Source organism: Puma concolor, chromosome B1 (genome assembly GCF_028749965.1).
Source record: "Puma concolor isolate L17-30 chromosome B1, mPumCon1.1.hap2, whole genome shotgun sequence".
NCBI lineage: Eukaryota > Metazoa > Chordata > Mammalia > Carnivora > Felidae > Puma > Puma concolor.
This window is the reverse complement of record NC_141670.1, coordinates 148,619,009-148,644,160: the sequence shown is the minus strand read 5'-3', so window position 1 is coordinate 148,644,160 and position 25,152 is coordinate 148,619,009. Positions and strand designations below refer to the sequence as shown.

The 25,152-nt window shown below is 39.1% G+C and overlaps 1 protein-coding gene across 2 annotated transcripts in view; it reads right to left on the bottom strand.

The window, feature by feature from the left end:
* The window catches only part of ADAMTS3 (ADAM metallopeptidase with thrombospondin type 1 motif 3), a 266,497-nt gene that overhangs the window by 47,529 nt on the left and 193,816 nt on the right, over positions 1-25,152 (bottom strand). For both annotated transcript variants that reach the window (XM_086704875.1, XM_086704876.1), the window contains exon 5: positions 20,300-20,499. In XM_086704875.1, the coding sequence (XP_086561001.1) occupies positions 20,300-20,499 (200 nt within the window). The remainder of the gene's footprint in view (positions 1-20,299; positions 20,500-25,152) is intronic.

Here is a 25,152-nt window from a genome sequence, read left to right as displayed (position 1 = left end):
CCCAGAGGGGCGCCTGGGTGGCTCAGGTTAAGTGTCTGACTTCAGCTCAGGTCACGATCTCACGGTCTGTGAGTTCGAGCCCCGAGTTGGGCTCTGGGCTGATGGCTCAGAGCCTGGAGCCTGCTTCCAATTCTGTGTCTCCCTCTCTCTCTGCCCCTCCCCCGTTCATGCTCTGTCTCTCTCTGTCTCAAAAATAAATAAACTTAAAAAAAAAAAAGCTGCTAAAGAAGTTGCGACCCAGAGAAGTAACTTGCCCAAGGTCACGTAGTTAACGGACACAGCAAAGGATGAAAACCTAGACAGTCTGACTCCAGAGTCAGTGGATTTCACCATATTGCTATACTTCCTGTAGACCACAGGTCTATCCCTATGCACAAAACAGATAGTTTTAGAATAAGCAATAGTGATTTGCTCTCCCTGAATTTAAGAACCTGGTGTATAAGCATACTGAGAAAGAGGTCTTAATAACTTTACCTCCTTTTCATAAAATTCCTCCATGTAGACTTTAAAGAAATGAGGAATTGGACTCTGAGCTTATTATAAATAAGGATTTCTTGATGATCAACATACTGGAATTCTAAAAAATACTGGGGAAAATTGGTGCTAGAGCAGATCACTGGAAAAAGTAAATGAGGAAAGAAAAGATAGGACTGAAATTTATAACCAGTCTTCTGGGTTGTAAGAAAGGCATTACGCATAAATATTCTAAGAAATCACATATTTGACACAACATAATGCAAATACATGTATATTGGAATATCCTTTTACCATGTGAACCAATCTGTAGAGTGTGTGTAGAGTTTCTGTGAGGTGTTCAGGGTTGAGCCCAGAGTTTTTATTAAATTACCTGAAAGAAGGGGTCAATGGAACATTAATTCCATTTTCAGATGACCTTAAATTAGAAGGGGTTGCCAATGATGTGGCGGGGGTGGGGGCGGGGGAGGGAACCAAAGGTAAAATCAACTCAAGTATTCTTTTCCTTGAAAGGAAAATTCCTTCCAGGTTTGTTCCCGGACAGGACAATTTCTCCCAGGACATTTCCCTGGCAGGACAATCTGACCTGCTTTGTCTGACTAGCTGATGAACAGCTTTGTCTGGCTTCAACAAAGCAACACTCATTTTTCTTTCAGATGGGTGGATCAGGTGGGAGAGACAGACAGTAGAGCTGAGTGGTTAAGAGTGTGGGCTCTGCAGGGGCACCTGGGTGGGTCAGTTGGTTAAGCATCTGACTTCAGCCCAGGTCATGATCCCAGACTTTGTAGGTTCAAGCCCCGCATTGGGCTCTGAGCTGACAGGGTGGAGCCTGGAGCCTGCTTCAGATGGTCTCCCTCTCACTCTCTCTCTGCCCCTCCCATGCTTGCACTCTGTCTCTCTGTCTCCCAAAAGTAAATAAACACTAAAAAAAAAAAAAGAGTGTGGGCTCTGCAGCCAGACTGCCTGAGTTTGATCTTAGCTATGTGAACTTGGGCACATTATTTGTCTCTGTGCTTCAGTTTTCTCATCTGTAAAATGGGAGAATTATAGTACTGCCCTTATAGGATTGTTGAAAGGAATAAATGAGCTCAGAGATGCACAGTGCTCAAGAATGGTGGCCCTTGCAAATGTAAAAACAAAAAGTTGTTAGCCATCATTAATATTATTCATACAGAAGAAAATAAATGAGACCTAAGTATGATTTTTAAAAAGAAATGGAGACTTGGTTTACTGAAGGCAAACTGAAGGTTAATGACAAGATAGTCTGGGTAATTTGGGTTGGACATAAAAATATTCTGAAAAGAACTGGGAAGGGGAACCCTAGGTGGCTCAGGGGGTTAAGCATCTGACTTCGGCTCAGGTCATGATCTCATGGTTTGTGAGTTTAAGCCCCACGTGGGGCTCTGTGCTGACAGCTCAGAGCATGGAGTCTGCTTCAGATTCTGTGTCTCCCTCCCTCTCTGCCCCTCATTTTCTCACACTCTCTCTCTCAAAACTAAATAAACATCAAAAAAAATTTTTTTGAAAGAACTGAGAAGAAATAGTACTCTATCCACAACTCATTTCTTGTAGAGCTAAAGTTCCAAACACATCCTTACTTGGATTCTCATCCCATACTCTATATTCCTTTTACTCAGGGTAGGTGGCTGACTTCCACCTTGCCAACTCTTCTTTTCCTACCTCCAATCTCAGACTAATAAGGACTATTTTTTATTAACAGTCTTATCAAATATTTACTGAACAGTTACCATGTGCCCTATTGTCCTTGGGGCAGGAAACAGAATAGTAACTGAGTTTCAGTCTCTGTTCTTTATCGTGAATATGTTCTAACAGGTAAAATAGGCTATATACATGGACAAAAATCAATAAATACAAAAAAAAAAAAAAACAAAAAAAAACAAAACCAAACCATGCAGACAAGGTCATACCAGATAGGGAACAGGTGCTCTGAAGAACATAAATCTGAGTGATGAGATATAGGACCAGAGGGAGAGGAAGAAGTTACCTAAGACTGGGTAGTCAGAGCAGGGAGACCCATGGACGAAAAGGCAAGTGCACAAAGCTCAACCCACATTATTGCAAAAGCTCAAACATCTTTATCACCACTGCAAAGGAGACATCTTTATCACTACTTTAGAAAGAGACTGAGACCCACAGAAGTTATAGAATTTCCCCCCAAAAAAGGTTAGCACAACTAAGATTCAAATAAATCTATGTGATGCTGATGCCTATTCTTTTTTCCCAACTGCCTTGCTTGCCTTTTGCTTTCTGTCACAGTGAAAGTGTGCTCAATCTCTAGATTCTTCTGCTCCAAACAACCTGATCCAAAAAATCAACTCTATTTCCCATATTCAATCTCTCCCTTTCTTGAAGTTCCTTTTCCTCTTTTATTAAGATTCTCAATTCTCCCTCTTCATGAAAAAATAACCCATCTACAATGCTCGACAGCATTTAGCACTGCTTAGCACTGTGTTCTCCAATACTATTCTGTTTCTTTGTTGATATCAGCTCCCTTTTCTCTGCCTAGCTCACACGTGTCAGCATGCCTCAAAATTTTGTCTTCAACCCTCACCTCTTCTCACCTGTCCTTTCTGCAATATTCATCCACTGCTGTTTCTTCAATCAATACCTATAGGCTGATAAACTCCAAATGTTTGTATCTGTAACACTAATTCATCTCTCTCATGCCCCAGAGCCATCTGTTCAACTCTAGTAACAGACCCATCTATTGGGAAGATATCTCTATGTGTCAAAGTATACTTGTCTTCTCCCCAAAGTCTGTTCTTTTCTCAATATTTTACATAGTTGAAGACTGAACCATCCTTTACTCCCTCCTCTTCTACAAATACTAGTCAATCTATTACCCAGTCCCATAGACATCTGTCAAGTCTATCTCTTTCCATCCACTGCCAGCTGCTCAGTATTCATCCTGCTTGGTTGAACTGCTGCAATAACCTGTTAGAACTTTTGCAAATGTTTGCATTTGGGTGATTTGGGCCCATTTCAGTAGTTCTCCAGAAGGGCCAATTATAAGGGTCAGATGGTGGTTTTCAATAAGCACGAGTCTGTCCTTTTATGTTAATTATGTGTTTATCTCCCTTAAGCATCAAAGAAGCTTTGGGTGGGCCAAGAATAGGCAATTCAAGGACTTAAAAACTCTTCTGGCCTTTAGTAAAAGCATACCGAACATCAGGTAGAACTGATTCCCCTTCTTCAAGAATGAGAAAGAGGATTCCCTCAAGAAGCTAAAAGACATTTCTGTGTTTTAGGATCCTGGAAAAAACAAAGACTGCTATCAATCTGGGAAGCATACGTTCAGTCTGATATTTGCAGCATAACAAAGGAAAAATGAGTGAATGTCAGGAAGGAAATTTGGAGCTCCAGAATCAAAGGGGAAGGAGAAAGAGGAAGCTGAGATGCTTCACTAAAAATCAAAAGGACCTCTGAAGCATCAATACTGTCGGGTGGTCCTGTCGTTATGTTAATTTAACCTGTGATGTTGGGACTGTCTTCTAGAACAACAAACCAGGATACTCCAGGGAAGGTATGCATGTTTACATAAGGGATGGCTGAACTGACTTGTATTTACTTCACTCTGTCTCCGTGACCTGGTATGATCAATACACAATTGGGAAATGAAGACAGTTTGTTGAGGCTGGGTGATGCAGTGTAAACCACAAGGGGTTTGGGCTGTTTCCTAATTCCGGATACTGTGTGTCTGTTCACCGCACAGCATCTAACAGAGACTCTTCCTCCAAATCATTCTATGCAAGCACAGACTGATAAAGTCACTAATTTCCTTTAAAATCCTCTGACTCTTCATTAGTGGGGTGAAATTCAGATGCCTTAGAATGGCACAAACCTTCTTTTTCTAAAGGTAACCCCAGTTTCCCCATCCAGCCTCATTTTCTGCCATCTCCCCTAAATGCCATTCAGTTTTACCTACAGACAAGCCTCCAGTGGCCCTGAAGACACCATGAACTACAACTTTTAGTACTTTTTTACAGTCTGCTCCCCACTTCCCTTTCTCTAGCAGGGACATGCCAATTCATTCTCTAAAGTCCAACTCAAATGGCATCTTCTCTATGAAGGCTCCATCTGCCACTGGCATTATTTGCCAAACCACATCCCCTTCTTTTCAATTAATGTCTACACAAAAATTTGTGACTGAATCTTTTTAAGAAACTGTCACATTTTGGGGGCGCCTGGGTGGCTCAGTCAGTTAAGCGTCTGACTTCAGCTCAGGTCACGATCTCGCGGTCGGTGAGTTCGAGCCCCGCATCGGGCTCTGGGCTGATGGCTCAGAGCCTGGAGCCTGCTTCCGATTCTGTGTCTCCCTCTCTCTCTGCCCCTCTCTCGTTCATGCTGTGTCTCTCTCTGTCTCAAAAATAAATAAAAACGTTGAAAAAAAAAAATAAAAAAAAAAATTAAAAAAAAAAAAAAAAAAAAGAATTGACTAGGGGCGCCTGGGTGGCGCAGTCGGTTGAGCGTCCGACTTCAGCCAGGTCACGATCTCGCGGTCCGGGAGTTCGAGTCCCGCGTCGGGCTCTGGGCTGATGGCTCAGAGCCTGGAGCCTGTTTCCGATTCTGTGTCTCCCTCTCTCTCTGCCCCTCGCCCGTTCATGCTCTGTCTCTCTCTGTCCCGAAAATAAATAAACGTTGAAAAAAAAAAAAAGAAACTATCACATTTTATTATTATTTTTTTATTTCGCCTGCCTGCTGGAACTATCTCCTTGTGAAAAGGAGCTAAATTTTATAAATTTCTGCCTCCCTAGAAGCAAACAGGAGTTGACCTATAGAAAAGTATGGATGCTGGGTGAATCAATGTCTAGAGGATTGATGTTAATTCTAATGTTAGAAACGGATTAAAGATAATGACCCGAAACAGAAACCTGTTTCATGATTTGCTTAGGTTGCCTAAACACATGTACTCCCCACATAAATTTGCGTTGTTCAGCGAACTCACGTTCAGTGTTTTAAGAAACATTAGTTGAGAAATCAAAAGCAGTATAGACACTTAATCACATTAATTAACCAGTACCCACACATACCTGCTAACCCTTGATTAAATCTACCAGAGTACTTCCATGGAGTATTTATTTTCTTTTAAAAATATTAAGCAGGGAAGCCTGCCATGTCCATATAACACAACGATGTTATCAGTTTACTGTACGTCATAAGTAGCTGACTTCAGTATAAAAAAAAAAAATGAGTTCCCTCTTAATTAATGATACTTGGAAGTATGATTATTTCTCATACTGGGAAGTACCTTTTAAATGAATTGTTTTCTTTTCACTTGATAAATCCTGAGATTAAAGCATAGACTCAATTCTCTGAAGAACACTGAAAATTTTAATAGGCACAATAGACGCAGATCACGTCACAGATCTTAGTATATTATTAGGATACCTGCCACAGATAGCAAAGGGCTAGTGACCAGGAACTTCTGGCACATTGAAAACAACACACACTCCCAACCACAAAATCTGCTTCACTGCCCTATTACAGTGAATCTTAAACTAGATTGCTAATTGATTTGATTCAATCTAGCAAGGTACTGAATTCTCACTTCAATGACTTGAATGGTATTTTAATAAGATACACAAACAGATAAAGGAAAGGCATCAGAGTTTTATCTGGCAAGAGATATACAAAAAGCCTGGACTTTGTAACAACAGCAGTAAAGCTTAGGGAGGAAACAGCACTGGGCTCCAAAGACAGAGATCTAGGCTCAAGTTCTGTCTCTGCTACCTATTAGATGTAAGACTATGGGAAAGTCACCTAGCCTCTCTAAATCTCAATCTCTTCATTTATAAACTAAGACTAAAAGTGAGCATATTTCAGGGTTGAGAAGTGTTATACAATTCAGGTAAAATATTTAGCATAAGACCAGGCACAGAGCAAAGGCTAAAAGTTAGTTGGTTGTAGCACAAGCCATCATGCTTAACAACATGAAACTGTTCTTTTGAAACTACACTTGAAACTAAATGATTTTAAATATCTTCAAAGATTTCATTACTAACATCGATTCCACACATTCTGTTTGTTTGTTCTGTAGACCACCCTATCTACATAAATGGAACTATCATCATCCAGCAGTGTTTAAGCCAGAAAATTATAAATCACCCCTTTCCCTCAGGCCCCTTCTGATCCACTGGCAAATCCGATTGATTCTACCACAAATACTCCCTTGTTATTGCAATCATCACTATCCAATAAACCATCATCTCTTACGAACACATCTACAATTGAGTTCCGATTGGTTTGCCTTCATTCTAAACCTCTCCAACCCATTCTCTGCAACACAGAAAGAGGCCTTCAAAATCGGCTTTCCCTTAATTGACTTAAAATTGAATTCAAGCTCCTCCCGTGATTTGGAAGGTGCTTGCCACCTTCTTCACGCTTCATCAGATTCCTTGCATGCTAGACTCAAACCATAGCGGCTTTGTTTAATAACTAAAATGCGGGGCATTGTCAATGGCTAGCTCTTCCTTTTATTTTAGGTCTCAATTTAACCATCACTTCTTGGTCGAAGGCGTTCTTTACCATCGTGGCTATGTAAAATCCCTATCATCCACTTGCTCTCATATTCCCTTTCCAAGCAAAGTGTTGCTTCCCTGCATGGCTTGTATCATAACCTAGGAAGCATTTATTTGATTTTCCTACTACTCTGTAATCTTGGGATGGGTAGGAAGTAAGTCTTTTGTGTTCACCTCCATATACCTGGTATATAACATTAAAATATTTGTTAAAACACTGTATTAATTAAGTTTTACTGCATGTTTACTCTGTGTCAGACACTGTTTTGTTTTCTTGGCTTTTTTGTTTCAATTAATATTTTCTAGATTTCATTATACATTTTCAACCTTAATTTCCCCTAGTAAAGTGCATCCTCAAAGGGAAAAACATCTCTATGATAAAAGAAGTTTTCTGGCTTGAATAATAGGGGGCTGAGAAAATGAAAGACATATAGACAAGATGCAATTTGTTTGTTATAATCTCTCAAGGTATCTGAAAGAGAACTACACTGAAATGAAAATGTAACTTTAAACAAAATCTCATAATGTTTAACTTAAAGTTATACGTTAATAAAAGTTGATATTTAAGAGTGATGTTCTATAATACATAATACTGATTTCACTTACTATTATATTACCTATTGTATATTTTTCTCATGTGTGATTGGCAAAAATACATTGGCCATTTCTTTTGACTACTTATCTCCATCCATAACTGAAGTCTCCAAAAAAGATCATTTTATACTACAAAATTTATTTATTTATTTATTTTCAACGTTTATTTATTTTTGGGACAGAGAGAGACAGAGCATGAACGGGGGAGGGGCAGAGAGAGAGGGAGACACAGAATTGGAAACAGGCTCCAGGCTCTGAGCCATCAGCCCAGAGCCTGACGCGGGGCTCGAACTCACGGATTGCGAGATCGTGACCTGGCTGAAGTCGGACGCTTAACCGACTGCGCCACCCAGGCGCCCCTATACTACAAAATTTAAAGAAAAATAAATGAAACAAGGGAAAGCATAAAATCAGGGTTATTTCATTATATTTAGTTTTATTTTTAACTTCATTTTGAAATAATCTCACTCTTCCAAAAAAGGGGCAAAAATAATATAAAGTATTCCTATGCATGCTTCACCAAGCTTCTCCAAATTTAATATTTTTCATAAGAGCTCAATGAAACCATGAACTGGTTCTTTGAAAAAAAATAATTAAATTGATAAACCTCTAGCCAGACTTACCAGAATGAAAAGAGAAAGGACCCAAATAAATAAAATCATAAATGAGAGAGGAGAAATAACCAACACCACAGAAATACAAATAATTATTAGAGAATATTATAAAAAACTACATGCCAACAAACTAGAAAACCTAGAAGAAACAGACAAATTTCTAGATACATATAAACTACCAAAACTGAAACAGGAAGAAATGGAAAACTTGAGCAGACTGATAACCGGTAAAGAAATTGAATCAGAAATCAAAAAACTCCCAACAAACAAAAATCCAGGACCAGATGTATTCATAGGCAAATTCTACCAAACATTTAAAGAAGAGTTACTACCTATTCTCCTCAAATTATTCCAATAAATAGAAAAGGAAGGAAAACTTCCAAATACATTCTATGAGACCAGCATTACACTGGTACCAAAACCAGATAAAGATTCCACTGAAAAAGAGAACTACAGGCCAATAACCCTGATGAACATGGATGCAAAAATTCTCAATAAAATACTAGCAAACCAAATCCAAAAATATGTTTAAATAAACCATTCACCATACTCATGTGGGATTGATTCCTGGGTTACAAGGTTGGTTCAATATTCACAAGTCAATTAATGTGATACATCACATCAATAAGAGAAAGATAAGAACCATATGATCATTTTAATAGATGCAACAAAAGCATTTGAAAAAGTACAGCATCCATTCATGATAAAAATCCTCAACAAAGTAGGTTTAGAGGAAACATACCTCAATATGATAAAGGCCATATATGAAAAAAAGCCACAGCTAACATCATCCTCAAGAGGGAAAAACTGAGAGCTTTTTCTCTATGGTCAAGAACAAGATGGGGACATCCATTCTTACCACTGTTATTTAATATAGTACTGAAAATCCTAGCCACAGCATTCAGACAACAACAAAAAACCAAAAGGCATCCAAATCAGCAAGGAAGACACTATCTGCAGATGACATCATACCATATACAGAAAATCGTAAAGAATCCACCAAAAACCTGCTGGAACTGACGCACAAATTCAGTAAAGTTGTAAAATACAAAATCAACATACAGAAATCTACTGCATTTCTATACACCAATAATAAAGCAGCAGAAAGAGAGACTAAGGAATCAATCCAATTTACAATTGCATCAAAACCAATTAAACACCTAGGAATAAACCTGACCAAAGAGGTGAAAGACTGTACTTTGAAAACTATAAAATACTGATGAAAGAAATTGAAGATGACGCAAATAAATGGAAAGACATTCCATGCCCATGGATTTGAAGAACAAATATTATTAAAATGTCTATATTACCCAAAGCAATCTACACATTTAATGCAATCACTATCAAAATACCAACAGCATTTTTCAGAGCTATAAAAAGCAATCCTAAAATTTGTATGGAACCACAAAAGACCCAAATAGCCAAAGCCATCTTGAAAAAGAAAAGCAAAGCTGCAGGCATCACAATTCTGGACTTCAAGTTATATTGCAAAGCTGTAGTGATCAAAGCATTATGGCACTGGCACAAAAATAGACACATAGATCAATCAAACAGAAGAGAAAACTCAGATGAATCCACAACTATATGGCCAATTAATCTTCTACAAAGCAGGAAAGAATATCCAATGGGAAAAAGAATGTCTCTTCAACAAATGGTGCTGGGAAAACTGGACAGCTACATGCAAAAAAATGAAGCTGATTTGTTCATTTTGGCCACTCTGACTGGCGTGAGGTGATACCTGAGTGTGGTTTTGATTTGTATTTCCCTGATAAGGAGCGACGCTGAACATCTTTTCATGTGCCTGTTGGCCATCCGGATGTCTTCTTTAGAGAAGTGTCTATTCATGTTTTCTGCCCATTTCTTCACTGGGTTATTTGTTTTTCGGGTGTGGAGTTTGGTGAGCTCTTTATAGATTTTGGATACTAGCCCTTTGTCCGACATGTCATTTGCAAATATCTTTTCCCATTCCGTTGGTTGCCTTTTAGTTTTGTTGGTTGTTTCCTTTGCTGTGCAGAAGCTTTTTATCTTCATAAGATCCCAGTAATTCACTTTTGCTTTTAATTCCCTTGCCTTTGGGGATGTGTCGAGTAAGAGATTGCTACGGCTGAGGTCAGAGAGGTCTCTGGAGAGGATGTGGAGAAACGGGAACCCTCTTGCACTGTTGGTGGGAATGTAAACTGGTGCAGCCACTCTGGAAAGCAGTGTGGAGGTTCCTCAGAAAATTAAAAATAGACCTACCCTATGACCCAGCAATAGCACTACTAGGAATTTATCCAAGGGATACAGGAGTACTGATGCATAGGGGCACTTGTACCCCAATGTTCATAGCAGCACTCTCAACAATAGCCAAAGTATGGAAAGAGCCTAAATGTCCATCAACGGATGAATGGATAAAGAAATTGTGGTTTATATACACAATGGAATACTACATGGCAATGAGAAAAAATGAAATATGGCCTTTTGTAGCAACGTGGATGGAACTGGAGAGTGTGATGCTAAGTGAAATAAGCCATACAGAGAAAGACAGATACCATATGGTTTCACTCTTATGTGGATCCTGAGAAATTTAACAGGAACCCATGGGGGAGGGGAAGGAAAAAAAAAAAAAAGAGGTTAGAGTGGGAGAGAGCCAAAGCATAAGAGACTGTTAAAAACTGAGAACAAACTGAGGGTTGATGGGGGGTGGGAGGGAGGAGAGGGTGGGTGATGGGTATTGAGGAGGGCACCTTTTGGGATGAGCACTGGGTGTTGTATGGAAACCAATTTGACAATAAATTTCATATATTAAAAAAATAAAAAATAAAATAAAAAATTAAAAAAAAAATGAAGCTGAACAACTTTCTTACACCACACACAAAAATAAATTCACAATTGGTTAAAGACCTAAATGTGAGACATGAAACCATTAAAATTCTAGAGAAGAACACAAGCAGGAACCTCTTTGACTTTGGCCATAGCAACTTTTTTCTAGATAGGTCTCCTGAGGCAAGGGAAACAAAAGCAAAAATAAACTATTGAGACTTCATCAAAATAAAAAGTTTCTGCACAGCAAAGAAAACAATCAACAAAACTAAAACCCACAGAATGGGAGAAGATATTTGCACATGACATACCCGATAAAGGGTTAGTATCCAAAATCTATAAAAAACTTACAAAACTCAAAAATGAATAATCCAATTTAAAAATGGGCAGAAGACATGAATAGATATTTTTCCAAACATATACAGATGGCCAACAGACACATAAAAAGATGCTCAACATCATTCATCAGTGAAATGCAAATCAAAACTACAATGAGATACCACCTCACACCTGTCAGAATGGCTAAACTCAAGAACACAAGAAACAACAGGTATTGTAGAGAGTATAAGAAAGGGGAACCCTTGGGGCGCCTGGGTGGCTCAGTCAGTTGGGCGTCCGACTTCAGCTCAGGTCACGATCTCGCGGTCCGTGAGTTCGAGCCCCGCGTCGGGCTCTGGGCTGATGGCTCAGAGCCTGGAGCCTGCTTCCGATTCTGTGTCTCCCTCTCTCTTTGCCCCTCCCCTGTTCATGCTCTGTCTCTCTCTGTCTCAAAAATAAATAAACGTTAAAAAAAAAAAAAAAAGAAAGGGGAACCCTCTTCCACTGTTGGTGGGAATGCAAACTGATGGAGTCACTCTGGAAAACAGTATGGAGGTTCCTCAAAAAGTTAAAAATAGAACTACCCAAGATCTAGCAATTGCACTAGTGGTATTTACCCAAATACAAAAATGCTAATTCAAAGGGATATATGCACCCTGATATTTATAGCAGCCGATTGACAAAAGCCAAACTATGGAGATAGCCCAAGTGGCCATCAACTGATGAATGGGTAAAGAATATATATATATATATATATATATATATATATATATATATATATATATCTTAACTGAATATTACTCAGCTATAAAAAAGAATGAAACCTTGCCATTTGCAAGGACATGGATGGAGCTACAAAGTATTATGCTAAATAAATCAATCAGAGAAAGATGGATACCATATGATTTCACTCATACGTGGAATTTAAGAAACAAAGAAACGGGGAAAGGGAAGAAAGAGAGGCCAGCAGACTCTTAATAGAGAATGAACTGATGGTTATGAGAGGGGAGGTGGCTGGTGGAATGGGTGAATTAGGTGATGGGGATTAAGGAGTGCACTTGTGATGAGCACCCTTCATCCCAGGTGATGTATGGAAGTGTTGAATCACTATATTGTACACCTGAGGCTAATATTACACTGTATGTGAACTCACTAGAATTTAAATAGTTTTTTTTTTATTTTTTTTTTTAAATTTTTTTTTTCAACGTTTTTTATTTTATTTTTGGGACAGAGAGAGACAGAGCATGAATGGGGGAGGGGCAGAGAGAGAGGGAGATACAGCATCGGAAACAGGCTCCAAGCTCCGAGCCATCAGCCCAGAGCCTGACGCGGGGCTCGAACTCACGGACCGCGAGATCGTGACCTGGCTGAAGTCGGACGCTTAACCGACTGCGCCACCCAGGCGCCCCAATAGTTTTTTTTTTAAAGAAACAGTGTAAATGTACTAAAGCACATTAAGTAGAAATTAGCAAGTCAAAAGATTTTGTTTTAAATAAACTCTATCTTCAGATCAAGAAAAATTTGTTACCTGCCTAGAATACTCAGAGTTCAGTAAAGCAAACTTCATTGTTACTCACATAACAGATCTCTGGCAATAGGATTTGAATAGAAAATACAGGGGCGCCTGGGTGGCGCAGTCGATTAAGCGTCCGACTTCAGCCAGGTCACGATCTCGCGGTCCGGGAGTTCGAGCCCCGCGTCAGGCTCTGGGCTGATGGCTCAGAGCCTGGAGCCTGTTTCTGATTCTGTGTCTCCCTCTCTCTCTGCCCCTCCCCCATTCATGCTCTGTCTCTCTCTGTCCCAAAAATAAATAAACGTTGAAAAAAAAAATTAAAAAAAGAAAATACAAAGAACACTGCGGGAAAAACTTCCAGGATAGTCCAATTACGTATATTTTTTACTCTAAGAAATTTCATTTCTATTTCTTTATTTTCAAAGATTTATTCCTAATCTCTCCTCCCAATTCTCTGCTTTCATTGTCCTACTAGTGATTTTTAACTAGGAGTTTTCATCAAAATTATCCATTTGGCTTAGAAAACACTAACTCTTAGGCCTGTATCCCAAACACTCCTGATTCAGAAGCTCTTTCTTGACTCAGAACTTTTGCAATTAATGATCCATTTGACTGGATCACTCTTTCCAGCTTTCTTCCTCACAGAATTTCTATATCTCTGCCCACATAATATCTCAGAGATGCTTTTTCTAATCTCCTATCCCAAATATTCCCCACTTTGCCTCTTCTCTCCTTGACAGTATCTCTTCAATATTATTTATTTTTCTTCTCAGCAGTTATTACTACCTAAACTTACATGTTTATTTCATTTTATTATTGCCTGTCTCCTCTTTCAAGCTCCAAGAGGGCAGAGAATTGTCTAGTGTGTTTATTGGGATTACTTCCTAAGCCTACAAAGGCATTGTACATAGTAGGCAATGGGATCAATATTTGTATAATGGAACACACCCCATAGCTGAGAACCACTTTCCTCGCAAGTCAGCCATGCTACAAAATAGTAAAACTAAAATTTCTTGACATAACCAGGTATGACATGAGATCCTAGCAAGGACTTAACACATACCACATATATCTTGTTCAAAACATAAAAAGCTTGCCAAGAATCTAGGAATAACCGGTTATTGGTCATGCTGTTTTAGAATAGATCCTTAAACCCTCAGGGAAAAGTGCTAATTTAGTGAACTGCCTTTCCAGTGTCCAAATTCCCAGATTCATATGGCAAAGAGCTTTTAACTTTACCGCACTCATATACGACAAAATCATTACTATCACCAGGCAATATGGCCCTGGAAGAGATGAAATATATTTGTGTCAAAAAGGTGATTAACGTGGCTAATTTAAAATAGCAGGTAAATGAGGGCAGGGGTAGGTGAAGGGGATTAAGAGGTACAAACTTCTAGTTGTAAAATAAGTAAGTCACATGATGAAAAAGACAGCATAGAGCAGAAATAAATAAAGTAGCAAATAAGTTTTTTTTAATGTTTACCATTATTCCTGACATATAAGACACTGTGTTTCAAATGTTTTCTTGATTATATTTAGACTATGAGTAGCCTGAGGTAAAATAAATATGAAATATAATTTGAATTTTCTAAATAAGTTTCTCCTCACAATAACCCTGTCTTCTCCTCTTCCTCCTCCTCCTCCTCTTTTAAAGCAACAGTGATAATTTCTTCTCTCTCACAGTTTCCATGGGTCAGGAATTTGGGAGCAACTTGGCTGGGTGGTTGGTTCTAGCTTGGTTTGTCATGAAGCAAGTCACTTGTCAGCTGGCGCTATTCAACTGAAGGCTCAACTGAAGCAGAAAGAGAGAAGGATCCCACTTCTGAGGTGGCTTCCTTATGCAGCTGGCAAGGTGATGCTGGCTGTTGGCTGGGGGGCCTTGGTTTTTCTTCACGTGAGCCTCTCCACCGAGTTGAGTGTTCTCACAGCATGGCAGCTGCTTTTTTTTCCCCAGACCCTTTTCTGCCCTAAACACCCAGGTAGAGTTTTCTCTTCTGCCCTTCCCCTGATAAAACTGGTCACTGTGTGCACCCTGGTGGCACCAGTTTTTGTTGCGCCAAGCCCAGCCATGTAAGGCTTTTGCTTTGTAGAAAGGAATGGTCCAAGGAAGAGAGCAGAACACTGTGCCTGCCCCCACTCCCAGTGACTCCTGAGGAGGAAACCAACTCAGAGAGGTTTGCAGCCCTCTGTCTCCTGATATTGCTCCAGGAACATCAGTGGGAAAAGGCATCAGGGTTCATAAGACTGGGACTGAGTTCGGGCTCGGTCTCAGCCACACATCACCAGGAGCAAATTCTTCAGTGTCTCCTGCTCTGAGATTCTGGGAAAATCAAGAGCCTCAGGTTGAGGGTGGGAGACTATGCTCTTTGTTTAGATCTCCCCACAACTTCACTCTTTTGTTTTGGGAAAGCTCTCTGCCCGGGTGAGATTCACAGTAAATACTTGCAAACACGTATCCTCACATGATGAGCTTCCTATTTCCCTTTCTTGTTGACCTGTGGGAAAGAGCAAGCTGTGGGAAGAGCTTTGAGTTCCTTTAACGCAAATGTGTACTTCCCACCTGCAAAGCACCTTATTATTTCCAGGCATATTGTATTCACAGTCTCCTTCCTCTTTAGAACTCCTTTGTGAGCACGGGACTGCTATTCCCACCTTATCGGTAAGGAAACCAAGACAGTGAGAAGTTGCTACTGGTACAAGGCCTGTCACCTGTCACCTTGTAGGTGCTAGGCTCTCTTGCTTTTCCTCTATAGACTACTACCTCCTATGCATTTACTGATTTTTATTTATTTTTTATTTTTTTAATGTTTATTTTTGAGCAAGAGCAGGCATGGGGGAGGGTGCAGGGGTGGGGTCAAAGGATCTGAAGCAGGCTCTGTGCTGACAGCAGGGACCCCAATTCAAGGCCCGATCCCACAAACCATAAGATCATGACCTGAGTCAAAGTTGGACGCTTAACTGATTGAGCCAATCAGGCACCCCCACATTTACTGATTTTTATGTATTTATTTAAAAATATGTATTTATTTTGGGGAAAGCACAAGCAGGGGAGGAGCAGAGAGAGGGGGATAGAGGATCTAAAGCGGGCTCTGTGCTGACAGGCTGACAGCAATGAGCCCAATGTGCGGTTTGAACTCATGACCTGCGAGATAGTGACCTGAGTCAAAGTTGGATGTTCAACCAACTGAGACACCCAGGTGCCCCTGCTGAGTTTTAAATAAAGCATATAACTCAGGAGCAGTCAAATGGAAGAGATACATAGGTCAATGGATGTGGGGAGATGTGCAGAGCATATGGAGGCAGGGTATGGAACTTCCGTGCTCTTTTCCAAGGATACCGCTTTCCCAGCACCTTGATGTAATCACCAACCAGGAAGCTCCACTCTGTCTTCTTTGAAGGACTACCAGCACCACTATCATTATTTGAGACTGTTTGACACACTCAAATAATTTTAAAAATTTACCTCAATTTTATTAACATTTTAAAGTCCATTCCCTCTAGATAAAGGGCAATAATAATTCCCATCTTGAAATAAACTTGAAAAAAAGACACCCAACAAATGTTAACTGACTTTTTTCATGTGCTTTTATCATATCATCAAGCAGATTAAAAGCCTTCATTTGTCATCTATATCCTCTTGCCTCAAGTCCAAATTTTTGCCTCCCAAGATTGTTCATAATCTTTGTTATTTATACTCGTTTGTTCATTTATCCATTCTTTTAGTAAACAGATGCTTACCATTTAACAATTTAAGAACTTCTTTTTTTTTAGATGTTTATTTATTTTGAGAGAGAGAGTGCACATGCACAAGTGGGGGAGGAGCAGAGAGAGAGGAGAGAGAGAATCCCAAGTAGGCTCCCCGCCAAGTATGGAGACTGACGGGGGGCTCGATCTCACAAACCATGAGATCATGAACTGAGCCGAAATCACGAGCTGGACACTGAACTGACTGAGCCACCCAAGGACCTTTTTAAGATAAGAAACTATGAAATAAGAAACACAAGCTTCTCCTTAAAAAATGAGGTCAGTTTAAATTAAAATAACAATCATGAAGAAAATTACTTGGACACATAAAAGTACTCCAATAGTTCAGAAACCATATAGTAAATATCATCTGGGATCTGGTATGGAAACTAAATTGACTAACAGGTAAACTAAAGGAAGAATGTATTCACTGACTACTCAAATAAGGCAAAGGTGTCATACAATGTTAAAAAGAAACCATGTTCTTTTCTCTACCACCGGGACACATTTCTCCCCAAATCAATGCAAAGAGGTAGATTCTTTTGCTCAATTTTCTCCTACAGTTTCTGTTATGAACCTATATGACATGAAGAAAGCCTGTGCGTCTGTGTAGGCCTCAAGTTTGGTGAACCATGATTTTAGGCAACCATGGGAAGTCATAAAGCATGCTTAACATAGGCGGTAATAGCTATTCAAACATTGTTGGGGGGAAAAACCAACTTTCTTTGCCTTAAATTTCCTTAAGGCAGTTTTGTTATAATACCATTATCCAACTCTTATCTAACTGACCAATTTGAGACAGGGTAATGAGCGTGCTTATTTCACTGTTTGGGATTTAATAGTCTACAATAGGGCGACGGGGGGGTGGGAAGGAGAAGAAAACATTCGGTCTTCAGTCTGTCATGCTTAAAGTAGTCTGCTGACTCTCATAAAGGAAACCTGAAATTATTCACTTGGAGAAGGATGGGAATTATAAGTTTGTCTAGTTTAGAACAGGAGTTATCAACTCTAGCACTACTGACATTTTAGATTAGATAATTCATACGTCTTTGTTTTGTAGGGCTGTCATTGTGTTTTATGTTTAGCAACATCCCTGGCCTCTTCTGCTAGTGGCATTAACAACCACCCCTCCCATTTGTGACAACTAACATCTTCTAAACATTGCCAAATGTCGCTGGGGACAGAGGCTGAGACAAACTGCCCTCTGCTGAGAATCAATGACTTAGAATAAGGAAAATCTTTGTGGCTATACACTTAAGTCATGTGCAATTCAGCTCACATCAATAATAAAACCATTTTCCATCTGTCTCATGACCATGTCTAGCTTTCACCTGGTTATGAACTTGGGAAGAGAAAAGGAGGAGTGTTATTATTGTCTCTGCCAAACCCCTTCCTACATCAATGACTTCAGATGCAATGAACTTCTTCAATTTTAAAAATTATTGTCTCTACTATAGTTCCATTCTCTGATGCACTATTGACTTTAGAACAAATTCTGGGATTTGAAACAAAGACTCAGTCTATTATCTAACCTTTCTAATGGTCTTAAAAATAAAGCAGCCCTTTTGACTGTTATTAAACCTAAAATGTAGTACTTTGTTTTATTCTTTGACACCCTTCAAATTAGAATTGCTGTCTGACAAATATGCTTTATCGATTTCTACTTTCTTGTCAAAAGATTCTACCTAGAAATCTTTCATGTTTTCGTGGGCCCTTCAGAAAAACAAAATCAAACAAAGCAAAAACAAAACAAAACACACCCCACAACCATAGAAACACAAATCTCTAAAGACCCAGTTTAACTCCCAACTTCTGATGAATTACAGAATTAATGAACATCGTATGGAGCTTTTCAAGTTTATAAACACAGAAAAGAAGTCCCAGGCAGAGATGTGATTTGCCTAAGGCCACAGAGCCAACCGGTAGCAGAACTAGATTGAAAGCCCCTGCCTCCTAAGTCCTAATTTAATACTCTCAACCCTTCACCACTTGGATGACTGTTGTCATAGCTGCCTTCTCCAAAGTCTTAACAGCATTTATAGCATTATAGTACCTATAACTCTTATAGCAGCATGTTTTTACTGCTTAACTTAAAAAAAAGTTCTTATGTATTTTTCTCTTTGCTTCTTGACTAAATTATAAGGTCTGTGAGGACAAGGACCATATCAAATCTCTGCCGCATGACTCCATGTATAGTTCTGAGTACCAGGAAGGAGCCTAATAAATCTATAATGACTCGCTGCCATCCCTGCTGGTAGGACAAAGCAGCCCAGGGCACGTGAGTAGCATCTTCTTAGGGTTTTTAAATTTTAGGTAATTTTGGAAGTAAATTTCATGTGGAAAACTAAAACATGACTGTTTCCTTCTGCATGTGTACACAGCACTAGACGAAGCACAGCAACTTATTTTTACCCATTTAATCCTCTCAGCATGCCTTGTGAGGTAAGTTCCATTATTTTTCTCATTACGTACATGGAGAGACTGAAGCAGGCAGAGAGGCTAAACAGCATGCCCAGAGTTTCATCACTTAGCAAGTCTACAAAAAGTTAATAGGTGAAGACATTCATGTAATTTACAAACAATGATCTTCCCTACACATCTATTGTCAAAGCTAATCATTTGTTTTCTGTGTGATGTTCAGTCTTCATTACAGCAAGTAGGGCCAATGAGCAAACAAAAATCATTTTTATACTGCCTTTCCATCTTACCAGGCACATGGTATATGTATATTTTATAAACTAGCATCTCAATGAACAAAAACATATTTAACATATAGGCTTAAATTAGTAGAAATAAAATAATGATTAATAATATTAATAATTATTCTTCTCCATTATAATAATTTGAAATCGAATCTGAAGCATGGAAAGAAGAAGGTTAAGAATATAGATAACTAAACACATTAAATTAAAATCAAAAAGTGAAGAAGAGAGAATAGGCTTAGGTAATAAATTTGTTAGATCAGTAAAATAAGTATTTCATAATTCTAGGAGGTAAAGTATATAAAATGGAGTATACTACTATCTCAATTATGTCTTAGAACTAGGTGGTTTATATACTATTTCTCCTCAATTGCGCTCTGCCAATTCACAAGGAAAAAGAGAATCCCAGTTTTAGGATGTGGACTAAATTTCCTCTGCGTTATGATTAAGTCTCATAAAGGAGAAATAAAGGAAAAATTTAAAGAGCTCTTTATTACTGTGGTGCAGCCAAGGGTTGACCATGCTTGTACATATATTACCTTCAGTTTGTATAATGTTGAAAAATACCACTCTTATTCAAAAGCTCTAGCAACAAGTATCCACCTAGGATACAAACTGATGCTATTTCATCCTTCGTGGACCAGATCAAGGCAGGTGGACAAAGTCATGAGAGTTTTGATTATCCTCAAAACAAAATGAGAATCACAATTCATGGTATAGTTCCATCTTATTATAACTGTTTAAATTTATGATTTCCCCTTGATGACAATGGAAAACTAGCCAGTTACCCAAAAGAAAATTTCGTTTCATGCTTCCTTCATGTCTGCATTCTTGTATGTTAAATCCAGAGATCAAGATCTGAATCTAATGCAGTTATGTCCACATTTGGGATGTGGGGCACGGTCGTGGGAGTCCTCACATAGGCTGCCAAAAGACGCGAATAGAACAGAAGTGAAATAAAAGATCAAAAAACCTCAGAGAGGAGTCGCTACTCACAATGTTCATCAGGGTGAGGAGGTAGTTTTGGACGTGCTCTTTGCCATGGAAGCGGACCACGGAGTCGTCCACCCCCAGCAGCACCTCAATGTTGTAATCGTTCTCTCCCGCGTGTCTGCGGCGCCTCGCTGCTTCCTTCAGCTGCTGCTCAATGCTGCTGGAAATAGTATCTACATCGTCAAGGCCTTCCAGATCCGACTCTATTAAGAAACAAAAGGAACTCAGGCATTTCAGCTTCCCCGACGGGACTTCTAACAGCTTTTTACAAAAAAGGGATCGTCTAGGGGGTCACTATACTCCAGTCACTAAGATGCTGCTTTACAGAATGTACACATGCATACGAGCAGACAGACTGTGCTGATTCAACATGGAATAGCAACACTGAGGGTAAAGTAATATTATTGTACGGGAAGCGCCATGGCCACACTGAATGTTCCAGATGAGAAGAGGGTGTAGTTTAGTCTTCCTCTAGCTGCATCATCAGTGCAGAGCAAAGAAAGTGGGGATACAGACAGAGCAGTTGTCAAGTAGTTATTAAATACATGGAGGTGATAAACAAAAAAATCATGTGTTGATAAGTTTAGAGTGATTAATTTAAGTCCCTATAATCCTAGGCTGGAGGGATGGAATCTGTATCACGTAAATTTAATTTTTTTTTTTAACATTTATTTATTTTTTGAGAGACAGAGCATGAGCAGGGGAGGTGCAGAGAGAGGGAGACACAGAATCGGAAGCAGGCCCCAGGCTCTGAGCTGTCAGCACAGAGCCCCATGGGGAGCTCAAACTCAGGAACCATGAGATCATGACCTGGGCTGGAAGTCAGTCGCCTAACCGGTTGAGTCACCCAGGTGCCCCTGTATCATGTAAATTTAAATTACTCCTTTTACCAGTAGCCTTAACTTAAAAACCAAATTAGAGCATGGCAACACAAGAGCATCTGGTGCTACAACTATTAGTCACAATATATTACTTTATTTCTTATGCGGATGGTTTTCTAGTGAATGATGCTAGGGAGACACTACAGGTCTCCACATTTGTACTGGGCATCATCTAGATAGCAGGTCACTTCAACAGCTATATATGTGACTCTGTGAGACACCAAACTAAGAAGTCAATCAGAAAATACCTTCATCCAAAGAAAAATAAAATAATAAACATTTTTTTTATTTAATACAGTTGAAGCTATTTATTTTTTTTTATTTTCCAAATAAATCTCTCTCTCTCTCTCATACACACACATGAAAGAGAGACACACACAAATATCCATATACATCCATCCATCTATCTATCTATCTATCTATCTAGAAAGAGAATGAGAGAGGCATTCTCAATTTCTAGTTATCTTGTTTATCTACTTTCAGCTTACCATACTTTTGGTGAAGAAAAATGTTTTTGTGAAATGAAAAATAAAATTTATCACTTGGAAGCCAAAACAAAAGATATTTTCCAAAACTGCTGGTACGAAACTGAAAGCAAAATTCATTTCCATTTCAAATATATATAAGCTGGAAAGGATTTTATTTTACAAACTGCCCTGACGCCTATAACAACCCCATACCTAAAAACAAGTTTGAAAGAACCAGTTCTGACTCATGGGAGTCTTACTTCATGCTTCACTAGGGCCTGTAAGCCATTTGAATCGGTGTCTGACATTAACAAATAGGCATTTTCCTCTCCACCTTTGTGGTTTTAGTAAGGTTGAAGGGGGAAAAAAAAAGGTGTCTCTTGGCCGGGAAGATTGATGACCAAGCCCTAGACACATGGGATCAGAAGTAGTAGAAGTACAGATTTTACTCACACCCTTTCCACTACTAACAAACACACAGATACACCAGAACTCTCCCTTGGAAGGATGGGCAAGGGACTAGTGAGGTTTGAAAGCCATACTGTAATTCACTTTGACCCAAACCCAAATGCTAGATCATTAGCTGGGAATTTTCTTCTCATTGGGGAATCACACTGACTCCACAATACATAAATAGCTCTCACCGCCATCCACATCAAACAGAAAGTTTTCCTCAAAAGTTGTTTTTAAGCACTGTAACCCACATTGAGGGCAAGAGACTACACCTGCAAACAGCTTTACCTAATTCAACCTCAAGCCTTTCACACACTTGAGAAAGTGAAAGGTTGTGATAGCTAGTGTACAAACAGGAAACTCATACACGAGCTCCCAGTTCTAAAAATGGTTCTTTTTGGCAGAACGGCCAGTGACAGTGTCCAATGCAAATATAGTAGCAATGTCATCATATCATTAAGTCTGATGCATGAATGGAGAAGGCTGAATACTTATTTCAGAAAGACAGTTCATTCTGCTCTCATACACCTTTGGTTTGGCCTTTGAATCCCTCCTTAAATAGGTGGTTTTCTGGTAAGAGAAGAGAATCTCTTTTTCCATTGCATGAGGAACCTGGAAAGGAAGAAGGAAGCCTTTTTCTTTTAACCATTGCCTTGATTCAGTCAAGAATACTCCTGTCCCTATTCCCCCCACTGTGCTGTACAGTGCTCTTTCTATGATTCCTAAAGTGAGTACCGTCAAACGTTTCAAAGAAAGACAGGGGAATAATTTCTGGCGTTTTTTATCCATATACACCAGCATTAATTACAGACAATTCTGAGGCTGTGAAATATCTTCACTCACAAAGAAATTTTCCCAGCATGTCCACTCTGTAAGGTAACTGTCATGGGCGTTGTAATCAGACATACCTGGCTCCAAATCCTGGCAGTGTCATATCCTAGCAATGTAAATTCAGTTAAGATGCCTAGCCTCTCTAAATCTCACTTTCCTCATCTGTAAAATGGGATAATACCTAATCTGCAGAGTTGCTATGAAGGGACGATTATAATAAAGGCACCGTGTACAGTGCTTAGACGTAAGTGCTCAACAAATAGCATTCACTGTTACTACTATCGTGATGATGATTATGATTTCCCATTAAGAGAAGTCTCCTACACCTTTTATAGCTTTCTACATTTTATTTATATATGACAAATCAAATAGTGTTTTTTTAAATAGAGGTCAGAAAAAAAATTAGAATTAGTGAAGGGAAATCTGAACTGCTAATAACTTTAGAAAGAATAAGGGTAACAATATTTCCCGAAAAGCATAACGTTGGTACAAGGAGAAAAGAATCTAGAATGTTTACTTTCAGGTAAATTAGGATGACCCCCAATGGGACAAACTTGTTTAGTAGATTAAAAAACCTAACGCAAAACTGGACACAGTCTGCTTATAGATGGTGCTGATTTTCACTCAATGCGTATTTATTGAGTACTCACACATAGCAGACCCTGAGAAGCTAAAGAACCAGTTGGCACGTCCGTAGGTGTCAACTCTGGGAACCACAAAGTCGTACTCGATTATATTCAGAGTGGAGCTGAGTTTGTATCATGTAGTCACAAACCATGATATAGGCTGGAATCACACAATCTCTAGTTTAAGCAGATCTAGGCAGGATACAGAACATACCTGTGGGTAATAGCTTACACCTTTAGAAAGCTTCCGAGTTTAAAAGCTGACACATGCTTTGGCAAAATTTAAGATGCCTCTGTGTCTAATTCTACCATTATTTCTGTACCCCATGAAATACAGGAACAGGAAAAATTAAAGGTGAGCATCATGCTAATCATGTCCACACTCACAACACCCATCAGATCTGTTTACTGCAAAAAGGAGTGAGAAGAATCACAGAGAAGGCAATAGGCAAGTTCAGGAAGGGAAAGCATAGTTACATTTTGCATTGGGAGTAGCAAATTGGATCTGTGGTGGCACCCTGTTGGCATCCTCTTAAGTAAGTGCATCCAAGGTGACTGGAATGGCTGTAGCTGAGTTGGACAGCAGATAATGATAGATGTGATAACAGAATCAGTGGAAAGACTGGACATTTTTAAGATGAATAAATAAATAAGGCCCTGCAGTAGGTACAGTGTGCTTCATTCCAGAAAAGGGATGCTCATAGTACCTCTCAAGTTTCCCAGAAATAACAAAGTCAGTCCTTCTTAGTACTTAGAGTGAGTGAGTTTCACTTTTTCAAACGTTTTTGCAACTTACCTTTCAAGTTATTGATATGAATTAATTAACATTTTGGGAACATTTTGATTTTACCCCTTTTTGTACTCCCTACCTTCCCAATTATTGTATGTGAACTTTCAACAAAGTAATTTTACTACAAAGCCTATGTTACTGAAGATATATAATATTTGGGGATGCATAGGTGACCAACTAAGGCAAAATAAATATAGTTATTTTTAGTGTTGAAGATAGGATTATTAGTGTTAAATCAGTACTTTGAATTTACCAAACAGATAAAGGAGAATATAGGTTGTTTTGCTGATTATGAACACTTCAGCTTAAGACATTTTCAGGATGGAATATGGCATATCTACATACCTAATCATATTTGCAGGAAATCTAAGTGTAGATTGGTGAAGTTACTCCCACCCCAAAAGAAATTCTATAGTCTAAAAAATGTCAGGAGACAAAGGCAAAATTAGAAAAGTACAAGTTCTGATCAAGTTCTGAATCTGATACAACTACATTAGGGGTTAAAAAGTAATCTCAAGCATACGGTGTCAGACTGTGATAGAATCATCTCTTCTCTATCCAATCTCTCCTCCCTAAGGAGAAGAATGTTAATTTTATTTGAGGTGGTAATGAACCCAGCTAAAAGTCACTCCTAGTCTCTCTTGGCACAAAGGACCACACGTGACTAAGAATAATTCAATGAGATATAAGCAGAAGTATTGCTTATACTTCAGTGGCTTAAAATGGCTGGCATGAAAGGCTTCCCCCAAGGCTCCTCAAAGGAATGTGATTCATCTTGGTAGATTAGACCTTTTGGTTCTTTACTCAG